The sequence below is a fragment of the Gobio gobio genome (genome assembly GCF_949357685.1).
Source record: "Gobio gobio genome assembly, chromosome: 6".
NCBI lineage: Eukaryota > Metazoa > Chordata > Actinopteri > Cypriniformes > Gobionidae > Gobio > Gobio gobio.
Genome location: NC_137102.1, coordinates 37,528,038 through 37,540,932, shown reverse-complemented (window position 1 = coordinate 37,540,932; position 12,895 = coordinate 37,528,038). Strand labels below are relative to the sequence as shown.

Sequence of the window (12,895 nt, the reverse complement as noted above, 5' to 3'; positions counted from 1 at the left end):
AGCACTGCAATGACAAGTGCACAATCGATGTGCACTCAACGAGAATACCCATAATGCACTGTGAGAGTTGTGCCGAATGAATTTCCACATCTTGCCAGAAGATGGTGCCCGCAGCTGAATCCTCCATCCATCCATCCATCCATTTTCCAAACTGCTGATCCAATGTGGGTACAGCATTATATAATACAGGCATACATTTCTTTCTGATTGATTATTACATTGTTTAATTAAGGTTTATACATAGTTTCCATTTGAGGGAACTTTTCTCTGCCCTTTCGAGGGAACTCGCACTGCGTCTGTACGACACTTTGGGGACGCTCCCTTAGCGTAGCACGTCTGAAGTATGAATGAAACTATTCCAATCCTGATTGGTGTTGTGTCATGACGTAACATGATGGCATACACAGAATACACATTTTGCTCTTCAGCAAGTGCTCTGTGTTGCTGTCAGTCTTATTTGGTGTTGTCTAGTTGTAAAATATGGCGAGAGAACAGTTTAAACGTTGTGCGCACCCCTGCCCTAGGTTTATTATGGGTGGGGACACGCATCAGTTGTGTGTTAACTGTTTGGGAGCGCAGCACGCTTGGGCAGCTCTTGAGGGAGCTGCCTGTAAGCACTGTGAAGCTACTGATCAGACTACTGTGCTCCCGCCTGGACGTGTTCCCATGTCTGCCTTCAAGTGGACTATAGTAGTGGATTTATGAAGCTATTCTATCTGCAGTTGTAGCGTCATCCTTTGATGGTAACCTATCTGAGTGGTTTTCAGTGAAGTCAGGGGTACGGCAAGGATGTTCCTGGTCCTGTTCCTGGTAGCCATTGATTGGATCAAGAGAAAGACAACATTAGACAAGCTTAGAGGCATATAGTGGACTCTCTTCCAAAAGCTTGAAGACCTTGATTTTGCAGACGATGTTGCTCTTTTGTCATTTACGTATGCCCACCTAAAAGAGAAGACTGACAGACTGGACAACATTGCCAAGAAAATAGGCCTCAACATAAACACCACCAAAGCCCAAGAGATGCACATCAATGTAAGATTTGATCAACCCTTTATTCTGAATGAAAGTCCACTTGAAGATGTTGAGGAGTTAATCTACCATGGCAGTCTCTTGAGCAAGGACAATGCTGCAGCTAAGGACATTAAAGCAAGACTAGGTAAAGTCTGCAGTGCTAGACTCCATCCCATTTGGAAATCTGCACCGTATAGCCCCAGAACAAAGATAAGACTATAAAATAGCAATGTCAAATCTGTTCTGCTGTATAGGTCAGAAAAGAAGGATTAAGAGGGACATGAAGAAGTTTGAGGTATTCCACAACAATTGCCCCAGGATTATTTGCAACATCTTCTGGCCAGAAAAGATCTCAAATTCTGAGTTATATAAGAAGAGATCAAGCATCGTAGGATATACTTTGAGGAGAAAACTCAAATAAGAGAAATGTTAACAAGAATCAAAAACAGCATAAAACTAAAACAGGGTAAAAAGACGATATTTTATTAGTTTACGCATAAAGTTATCAGGATGCTTATCCATTCAAATTCAGTAACAAAAAAACTAATTCCAAGTAGCCTGAAAGAAAGATTAAATATTACATATTTTTAGAGAAGAAATCTTTTGTTTTTAAAAACATTTCCTGAATTGATTGTGACATCAGATTGAACTGTGATAACCTTTCTCAGAACCCCTTTATAAGACATTCAGCTAAACTAAATTTCAACATTTAATAATTAAAGCCTCAGTTGTAAAACTTTTTGTGCTTTCTTTTTTAACAGTATTTTATGGAAACATGATTTTTTTTTTCATTTCTTTTTGACATGTATCATTAAATGGAGTACTTCATTTTATAAACTGAACTTTGGAAGTCATGTTGCATTTCGTTGCACTGGCCTATTCAATTTATATAAATTGAATTTAAACAAAGTATCTGCATTATTAAGGAGTTTCAATAATGTACCACAGAGATGAATTAGCAACAAATGGAATTTTTGTAGAAAAAAGACATTAAATGTAAGAAACGTTTAAGTGCTTTAAACCATCATCTCACTACCCCCAACTGTAAAAAAGCGCTTAATACCTGATTTGGGCCTCAAATGTAAATGCATGGGTTGTTTTAGAGAAATTAGAGAATATAAATTCTGTTCCTCATTTCATTGAACACATTTAATTTGTATATCTATAAAACACTGCTCAGTGTTCCCCTTGAAATCTGCATATGTCCCGTCGTGTCTCTGCTTTACTAACTGATCTAGTATTTGTCGTCTTCTGCATCGCTGAGAGTCTCGCCGCCTGCGAGAGATACGCTCTGTGCCAATCTCTTCCGGAAGTGTCCGTTGGGCACCTGCCAGCCTATCCGTGACCTCGTGCGCATTGAGGCGCTGACCGTGTTCGCGCGGCCTAGGCTGGTAGCCACCGCTGCCTCAAAGGTGAGAGTTTCCATAGGGGTGGTAGAATCGGGGCTGTGCTCTTCCTCTTGTAGGGCAAGGAAGGATTCAGAAGGATAGCGGCGGATGGATGAACCCAGATATTCACCCACTTCAAAATGGGTGCTTTCCTGTTGTCTCACCCTCGCTTCCTGGTCTTCAGCGCCGTCATCCCATAAAGCAGTACTACAGCATCCTAACATCTGATGGACGGTTGGGTCATCGTCGTCATCATCAGCTTGTGATGATGGTTGCGTGTGTAACACTAAGGGTGAGTAGGAGATGTGAGGACGTGAGCAGGTGGAGGTCTGGGACAGGCGACGCTTGCCGCTCGGCGTGCTGGACTCTGAGGTGGAGGGGACAGGGCTCTCTGAGCTGTTTCCCTGAGGAGAAACCACATGTCAAGTATTAAGGACTATAATCCAATTCATCCCTGTTGAAAAAAACCAGCATATGCTCGTTAGGTATGTTTTGAAGCATGGCAGCTGGTTTGAGCTGATTTAAGATGGTCACGTTTGGAACTCGGACCTTTTATTTTAAATGAGAATTTAATATTGAGCATATTGAAACTAAAACGCTGCAAATACAGCTTGTTCTACATTTCTACTGCTTACTTTAGACTCCCTTATTTACCCTAAACCTAACCATCAGACAACACTACACTTAAAGCTGAAAAACATCTGGCCCATTCATGAGCACTTTCACTAGTGAGGTTTCATTATTGAATATCACACATGATTGAAATACTGTCATTCATTTACATAAGTGGAAAGTTGTTCTATTATTGGATTATTATTGTTTTCAATAAATACATATAATTATTAAGTGACAGAATCAGATTTGTATGTGAGTGAAACAGACATGCTATTATGAGTCTCCACTCAAAACTGATGAACCTAATAATTACACAAAGGCCTATTATTTCATTTTCTTGAAACTTAATGTGTTTACTAAGACTGACATATTTTCAAGATAACAGATAGAGCTTACTTTTCATAATTTAAAATAGCTTAATTAGCTCAAATGAGTTCAGTTTCAATACAATTTTATGTGATTCATGGAAAACATAAAAAAAAAAACTTGAAACTAAAAGTACGTAAAGACTAAGTTTACTGACTCGGGGAAGAACCGGCCTGAACCTCTACTGAAGATACCAAGGCCGTAACCAGTGTTGGGGGTAACGCATTACAAGTAACTTGAGTTACGTAATCTAATTACTTTTTCAAGTAACTAGTAAAGTAGCGCATTACTTTTCAAATTTACAACAAAATATCTGAGTTTCTTTTTCACATTTATTTGACTGACGTGTCTCCTGTCCCCATGTTGAGACAAATCAAGAGTAAGTTCAGAGGCGTTGTGTGTAAACATGATGGTTATTGTAGTTCTAGACTGAACTATGTCGGGGGGTATGTCTATGGTGGTTACGGCCCCTATTACCAAACATCAGTGCCTGATCTCATTGACATTCTTGTGTCTTGTTGAACATAGAATTTCAGAGGGAAAGCAACAACACATTGCTGCTATAGTATAACAACTTAGCAGATTTTAATTGCTCTTAACTTGAAATACTTGAGTAAGAGTTGAGTAACTCAGACATGTACCTTAAAAAATATAATGTAATCTCAATTTAAATATTCTAGAAGTGGAAACTTAACTCGCTTAGTATAGCACAATATGAAACACTACCAAATGTCCCACTTTAGATTAATCTTGCACAAAAACCTTATATAATAATTCAATTTTGGCATTTACTCTCCCTTTTGAGTACCATGGCAAAGTGGAAATGGAAATACAAAAAATGGAAATCCCAGCTCAGTTTCAGGTTCAAACAGTTCCTTTTAAGTTAGTCTAAACTAATTAGTGCACAATTACCATCACACACCTGTAGGTAATAGATAGGTGCGTAGGACAAAGGATAACCAAATCCAAAAATCTCAACAAATAAAGGGAAATCCCGCACACTATCAGTACTTGCAAAAAATATGAAAACTTTTTATTAGCAACGTTTCGGTCTACTGACCTTCATCAGGCATATACAGGTATATGCCCGATGAAGGTCAGTAGACCGAAACGTTGAACAGTGCAAATTAAAGATATCAATAATGTTTATATTATTTTATTTTTTTCAAGCGTTTTATTTACCTATCACATTAAAACAGCAAAAGATAAAACTATTTACACAAGAAGAATTTACAAAAAATATAAACATAGCTATAACCTATAAGAAATAAAACAATTAATTAATTAACAAGTTTAAATGACTGAAGACTGAAAGACAAAACACATTAAACTGGCATTAAGTACAATTATATCCAAACAATATTTTGACTGTTAAATACATTTGTTTTTGAAAGTATCTCTCTAGCACCATCTATCTGTCAGAAAAACGGCTCGGGTTATGTATATAACCCTTGTTCCCTGAGAAAGGGAACGAGCACTGCATCGGAACGACGAATTTGGGGACACTCCCTAAGCAACAGCGCGTCTGAAGTGTGAATGAAATCAGGCCAATCCTGATTGGTGTTGCGTCATGACGTAACTATGACGGCGTACCCGGAAGGTACATAAGGGGAGCCTGGGCATAGTAATGGCAGTTATCGCGATGAAGCATGCGCTCCAGGCGTGCCGAGGTGTGGCGACGGGATGCAGTGCTCGTTCCCTTTCTCAGGGAACAAGGGTTATATACATAACCCGAGCCGTTCCCTTTCGAGGGAACTCGCACTGCATCGGAACGACGAATTTGGGGAACGAGTACCCACTAGGCCACACCGAGGATAGCTCCAGTCCTAGTGTGAAGCCGGAGACCGGGCACAGCTAGGACTGGAGCACCCTAGCACCAGGCGTCGCAGGGAGGTGCAAGCTATAGACAGCTGTACAGATCTCCTGTGCAGACTTCACTAAATATACATTATAAGAGCTCTGACCGGCAGAGCAGGTGAAGTCTCCCTTCTTCCGCCGTCATGTGAGGCGGAGGATGAAATGCCTGAAGAACCAAAGGCCTGACCATGCTTGATGGCACCGTGGGCACATAACCGGCCCTAGGGTGTAAGATGGCCTTCACTTCGCCAGGGGCAAACTCCAGGCAAGTCGGCGTAAGCGCCAAGGCCTGAAGGTCCCCCACTCTCCTCAGAGAAGTGATGGCTAAGAGAAAGGCCATCTTAAGGGTCAAGCTCTTTGGGTCTGCTGACTCTAGTGGCTCGAAGGGGGCCTCAGCCAATCCCTCAAGAACCACTGCCAGGTCCCAGGTTGGGACTCTGGAATGAGCCGCAGGCCTCATCCTCCGAGCCCCACGGAGGAACCGTACAACCAACTGGTGCCTACCCAAAGGCCCATTACCCAACGGTGTGTGGAAAGCCCCAATGGCAGCCACGTACACCTTGAGTGTGGACGGGGTAAGCCCTGCAGAGAAACGATCTTGGAGGAACTCCAGCACTGAAGCCACTGGGCAGTTAACTGGGTCCACCTCACGCTCTCTACACCAAGTGGAAGATACATTCCACTTGAGGTTGTACAGTCTCCTTGTAGACGGAGCCCTGGAACTGAGCATGGTCTCAACCACATCCGCCGGCAGGCCAGCCTCTAGGTATCTGGCCCCCTCAGGGGCCAGACCCAAAGGTTCCATATCTCTGGCCGGGGGTGAAATATTGTGCCCCCTGCTTGAGACAGGAGATACCTCCTCAGAGGAATCTCCCACGGCTGACCCGCTAGCAGAGCTATGATGTCTGAGAACCAAACTCGAGTCGGCCAACGTGGCGCCACCAGAAGCAGGCTGGCGCCTTGTCGACGGACCCGCTCCAGGACTCCCGTACAGCGGATGCGTGAGAGAAAACCACAGTGGACTGTGGGTCGTCTCTCGAGACGCGAAAAAATCCACTTCCACTGGGCCGAACCTCTCGCACATGGCCTCCACCACCTCAGGGTGGAGTCGCCACTCCCCGGGCCTCAGCCCCTGCCTCGACAGGATGTCTGCTCCCTGATTTTGGACCCGCGGGACATACATTGCCCTGATGGACAACAGTTTCCCTTGGGACCACAGGAGGATGTGATGCGCCAGTCTGCATAGAGGGCGCGACCTCAACCCCCCTGATGCCGTGCCCCAACCAGTGAGGGAGGCGTCTGTTGAAACGGATTTTCCGGCAACAGGACGCTCCCAACACTGGCACCTGGGACAGAAACCAAGGTTTCTTCCATATGACTAGGGAACGAAGGCCACTGCGCGTTACCCTGATCATACAGAATGGATTTCCCCTCAAGGAAAGCCACCTGGTTTACTTCCGTATTAGGGCATGGTGGCCGCGGAGGTCCGGGAAAAAGCTCCTTAGAGCTTTGTAGACCGCCAGCATTTCCAGGCAAAAGATGTGCCAGGAGAAATGCCGGGTCTCCCACAGATCTCTGTTCTAACACAGTTCTCTGAGAAGGCGTCAACACGCTACTGCGTGTAGAGTCTCAAAGGGCTAGGCCGCCTGGAAGAACCCGATATTGGTACGCTTTGCCCCCAAAAAGCGAACCTCAGGAACTTCCTGTGACACAGAAGGATGGATACAGGGAAGTATGCGTCCTCTTCAGACCCATCGTGACAGACCAGTCCTCTGACTGGATCTGAATCACAATAGAGGAATTGCTAAAGCATCTTGAATCTGAATCTCCTCAGAGAACGATTCAAGTACCTCAGGTCTAAAGTTGGACGCAACTCGCCATCCCTCTTAGGAACTATGAAGTAATGGCTGTAGAATCCGGACTTCCTGTCTGCCTGGGGGAAAACGACCTCGGTCGCTCCTACCCGGGAGAGGGGGCTGGCCAGCAGGGGCCTCATCTAAGGGAGCAGCTCGACAGGGCCGCAACACTAGGGCGGACACTGCGATTAGCCCTTGCCTAAACCTGATGTGTCCCGCAGGCCACAAGGCGGCGAGAACGACATCACTTCAGGAGGGCTCCATCTTAGATGAATATCCAGTTCACAAGTTAAACACTCTTGGGTGACAGAATTAAAGTATACAATTTATCAAAGTCGGATAACACGACACTCAATTCCTCGGAATTAAATGCCATCATAATCACCAACCCTGTGCCAACTGAACTGAATGACAGGCTGAATAAAAATACACATCTAACTCCTCAAAGTCAGATAAAATTTTAATTTAATTCCTCAGAATTAAATGCAGCCACAATAAGGTGAAACAAAGTCTGAATGATAGGCTGAATATCTAACTCCTCAAAATCAGATTATATTTTATTTAATTCCTCAGAATTAAATGTGGCCGTAATCATCAGACGAACTGTTTATTTGTATTTATATGGACTCATAAACCCCGCGTTGCCTCAGCAACGTGGTTCAAGCTGTCATAATACAATTGGCTTTCATCCCTCGAGAAAAAAGCCAAACAGTTTCAAACAATACGGTGAAACATAGGTCTGAATGACAGGCTGAATATCTAACTCCTCAGTCAGCTCATATTCCATTTAAATCCTCAGATTTAAATGCAGCCATCATCAGACGATACTGTTTAATCGTACTATACGGACTCATAACCCACACGTTGCCTCAGCAACGTGGCTCAAGCCGTTAAGCCAACCAGTATCTCATGCACACCGATCGCGTGTGTTCACTTTAATTGCATATATAAGGAGTGCTTATGACTTTGACTGCCTCGATGCTGAGCACGTCTAATTCCTCAGAATCAGACCGCTGAAGCATCGGGTCCTCCGCCCCGGGGGAAGAAGCCGCAGCGCGGGCTTCCACACAGGGAAGGAGAACATCTGAACTGTCAGACAAAGACTGGGAAGATGCCTCAGCAGTCCCAAGTCTCGCTGACAGTCCATCCGTAAGCCCCATGACCGGCCTCGCCGCACCGCCTCGATTACTAGATTACAAGATTACTAAACTATCTTGATAAATGTTAGCCTAGAAATCTAGACGCACACCATAGCGGCAAAACATTTATTTTGCCGCGAGTGTAGTCTAGTAACTCCAGGTAGACCTGAGAGCTGGAAAAACCAAACTCTTGTCAGGCCAATCACAGCGTGTGTAGAGTCGGTGGGCGGGCTTAACATAATGATGGCACATCACGGCAGAGTTGCGGAGGTTCTGCGTGCTACTCGTAAACAAAGAAGTTGAATCGGCTTTGGCCGTGATTATGGAAGACTTGGAGTTAAGCTTTTCTTTGAGAAAAGAACAAAGAACTGCACTGAAGTCATTCTTAAGAAAAGAAGATATGTTCGAAGTTTTGCCTACCGGATACGGCGAAAGTCTAACTAACGTTAGCTCGGCTTCACCTTCCTCTTTGTTCTGGTTGGTTGTGGCGCTCATGGCGCTATCCAATTGCGTGCAGAGGGAATTTGAATGACAACCGTTTATCCCGCCCCTCGGATTGAGCCCTGTCAATGGTGAGTTTCCAGACCCAACATCTTGATGTGGGTCTGGCTTGTCAGGCTAGATAAATGTAGTTTACTCAGGAAAGCTCAAGTTAACACACGAAAATACATTAAAAAAAATTCAGCTAACTTTAGACTACTGAGCATTGTTTTTAAAGAACTGACAGGAATTATGAGAAAATATGTTGCACACAAAGCAGTTTGAATTAAGCTGTAGTTTGAATTAAGTCCTCACAGAAATGATTGAAATAACCAAACCATTAAATAGAAGGGGATGTCCACATCATGTTAGCCATACTTTATATCAGTATATTTATATCTGAAATTAAGGTTTGCATTTTTCCTTTTGTTCAGTTATTAAAAACCAACTAGTTTGGGTCTGGATCTGTGTGTTTGAAGGTCTGATCTTGACTCTAACTCTTGATAGAAAGCAACTACCACATTTCAAACACATCTACCAGCTTTATCTTAATTTGATCTGTCTAGCAGGGTACAGCATTTGTAGCATAATGTTGATTAATACATTCTCGAAAATCACAGGTTTTCCTTGTATTCTTGTTTCCAGGTTGCTGGCTTTACATCGTTGTAAAGGTATAACAAGTCCTTCGTGTGGACATCAAAGATACGGTGAAACTGTGATGCAAGTCATGGAAAAGAACCTTTTACAGGCAGAAGTTTTGATCTTTTTGTTTACCTGTCTGGTAACTCCATGTATGCGCTCCTCACTGGGAGAGCGGGAACGGGATTTTGAGTTGGAGTTATCCGGGGACAGTAAGAAGCGTTGTTCTTTTGGTCGTCCTCGCACCTTTTCCATGTACTGTGTCTGGTCTGAGTGGGACACTGTAAATTGTAAAATAGATGTTATACATCACATAGTCCACACAGGTTAAATACAGCACTCAATGAAACTTAAGGCAAGGATTTTTGAGTTCTTGTTATTCACATGGGATTTGATATCTTACACTGGATGTATTCTCATTAATAGTCTAATGTATGTGTATTTTATGCACGACAGTGCGAGAGAAAGGTTAAATGTCATGAGGTATAATATTTTCGAATGTACTTTCAGAACTTCCTCCTAGTCACCTAGAGTGCCTGACGTACAAGCATGCATTTTAAAGGCTCTTGTCTTTTGCATGGTGACTCATTGTTCAAGCGTTGGCTGGTGTATTCTGGAGTTATGCAGTGTCTTCTCACTCTATAAGGGAAATGTGGTAACCAACCTGCAGCTTTGTAGCTCTTGTGTCTGGTTCTGAATGCATGCTCAGGTGGGCGATCTTCCCCCCACATGCCATTCAACCCTGATTCATCAACCTGTGAATCAGCATTACATTAGTCAATATCTCGTCAGTTTAGAAGTCATTCACTCATTCTTCAGTAATTAACTTTTTACAAGTTACTGAATGACACAGAATTATTGACAAAAAACTATTTTAAGAAATAAGACCTTTCTTTGTTACCTGAGAGGCGTCGTAATCTTCACTGCTGTCTGCGCGCTGGGTCATGGGCTGCAATAACAGCTCTTGTGGTGATATTGGGCTCAAAGCCACAAACCCTCCACTGGTCCTATAAAACCGAACCACATCTTTAATACATACACAATACTGTGAGTTTATGGATTGAAACCTTAAAGACCCATAATGTAAGTCATGCAGTTCACATAACAGTAAGCCTATAGTTTATAACATGCTATTGTTATGCAACAATGATTTAGCGCACATATTTGTATTATGCAATATACTATTCAAATCAAGCATGCATTAGAGTATACACCAGTGACAAGGCTACATAAGGCCAAGGTGGCACTGGCCCACTCAGATTCGATTCCACCTAATCAAATGAGACACAAAATAATTTGTTTGTGCGAAACAAGAAAAATACAGTTTTTTTGTGTATAACACAGCTGCTTGTTTGTATGCAAGGTTAGTCGATGCCGCTCAATATCCTTCAAAAACAAGAGTAGGCCTATGAGCGGCAAATCCGCTCATCATAAAACCAAAGCTTAGGTATGATGTAAATGAGATTCATTGTGCAGTGTGTAGTTTAAATGTTTGCATGAGCCCAGGCACGCTATAAATGGGCGCTCTATTCTTTTTTCTTTATATAATCCATTTATAATTTAAAGAAAAGTTTTGTTTGTCATGCCGTCGACCAGCTACTGACAGACGCATTTAATTATTGGAGTGAATCCGCTAAATTCCTCCGAGAGTCCCTCCTGAAATTGCTATGATTGACAGTGATAACAATTGCAACGGACTGAAAAAAACATCTGACAAGCCTATGTCAAAATAGCTCAGTGCACAAAAAATAGTCTGTATTGGCTAAATACGTTCAGCAGCTTCTACTGTTAAAGAAATAATTTTTTTTTTTTTTTTTGCAATAGGCTATTCAATGAGTTATTAAAATAATTGATTACATTATTGGTATTAATAATCAAATTGTTTATTTATTTTATATTTTCAAGTAATCCCAGTAGTTAAATAATTAACCCTTCTAGGTGGGTCTGGGCTTAATGAAAATAAAAGTTCCATTCATCTAAATGACATGAGACTGTGACTTTTCCTGTACTTGCCATCATACTTCAGAACAATAAAAGTACTTGCTATAATAATAAAAAGTTTGCTATAATAGTAATTTAATAATCTGTGAAAAGAATTATGGAAAATTAACTAAAGCGTGGTCCTCTGCAGCTATCTACTGGTTATAATGGTAATATCATGACATTTTCATTTTAAAAGTGCTTGTTTACCACATGTATCCATGTTATCTTCATGAATGAAAATTAGAAATGTCGATCTTTAAATTGAATTTTACTTCAGTTTAATGTTGTTGTGAGGTTGAATTGTAAATGGATGTTTGGATCGTAGCCAGAGATATTGGAGTTCAAAACGTTCAACCTCTGTAGCACCAGTGCTATGTGCAAAAAAAGTTAACGTACAGCCCTGACCTAGAGAGTGCACAAAGAGCGGTCCCTTTATAATCACTTAAAAGCTGTCACTCATCTTAATTCATGGCGATGACGCAATCTGCACAATGAATCGCTTGTCATAATGCAAAGCATGCAGAACTCAGTACTGAACAAAAACTCCGGCTTTGAGCAGTGTGTGGATTCTAACTTAAACACCTCTGATTGGCCATTGCGTTCAAGAAATCAACAGACATGTCTGTGATTGGCTACATTGCTCAATACTGCAAAAACACATAAAAACCTTTGAAGTTCTCCATAGCGCAAACATAGATATACGCTGGATTGTTTGCCAAATCTGCAAAATGCTATTATTACGGAGAAAAATAATCTAGACTGGCAGATTTTCCCTCTAAAAGCAATCAGAAGCAGCAGCAGGCAGTGGTTTGGGTGAGGAAATTCCATGCTAGTCCGTGGCTAGGGGAAGGCCTTATACATGCTCCGCCTATTATTATTAATCTTAGTTTATTGTTCATATTCTATTCATTGGTGTGTTGTTTTCATGAAACTGTTGGCTGACAATAAATCACATTTGACCAATAATAATTGCCAAATTTATTTTTACCCCATGTATTGTAAAATGGTCCACTCACTTAGAATTTTCTGGCTTTGCCACTGGTATAAACTGATATGGTTCAATTGTATGTAATTTTGAACATGACCCTTCTTTAAAGACAACAACACTTACAGGGCTGATCCTGCACTGTGAGATATCAGGGGCAGGGTGGGACTTCTCTGTAGAAAAGCAAAACATATTATTGTGAAATTATGATAAAATGCAAAGCCTTTATGTACACACAAACTATACAAAACATATAACATCTAAATATGTTTAGAGAACCAATCCTAACAAACATTAAAATGTATCCTCTTGACCTTTACCATCCCATGCCTGATTAAAAAAAATTACCAAAAGAATAAAGCATGATATGATGAGTAATACAAAATGTGAACCCTGCAAAAACGAATAATGCAGTGATGTCAGCATACCTCTGCCTCTATCTGTTGCTTCAGCTTCTTAGCTTTGCTCTGCTTAAAGTAATCCATGATCATCATAGAAGCATAGATCTTTCCAACGGTCATGTCTGTGTCTGAAGATACACACACACACACAACTCTAGATTGTCATTGTGACAGT

The 12,895-nt window shown here is 41.8% G+C and overlaps 1 protein-coding gene across 1 annotated transcript in view; it reads right to left on the bottom strand.

Annotated features, from left to right (window-relative positions):
• Positions 1-1,473: 1,473 nt before the first annotated feature.
• Positions 1,474-12,895, bottom strand: part of cacna1eb (calcium channel, voltage-dependent, R type, alpha 1E subunit b) — a gene marked incomplete at its 5' end in the record, with an annotated part of 150,700 nt that continues 139,278 nt past the window's right edge. The window contains 6 exons of the mRNA XM_079819516.1: positions 1,474-2,803; positions 9,487-9,632; positions 10,016-10,106; positions 10,253-10,358; positions 12,446-12,492; positions 12,748-12,848. Of these exons, the coding sequence (XP_079675642.1) occupies positions 2,246-2,803; positions 9,487-9,632; positions 10,016-10,106; positions 10,253-10,358; positions 12,446-12,492; positions 12,748-12,848 (1,049 nt within the window). The 3' untranslated portion in view covers positions 1,474-2,245. The remainder of the gene's footprint in view (positions 2,804-9,486; positions 9,633-10,015; positions 10,107-10,252; positions 10,359-12,445; positions 12,493-12,747; positions 12,849-12,895) is intronic.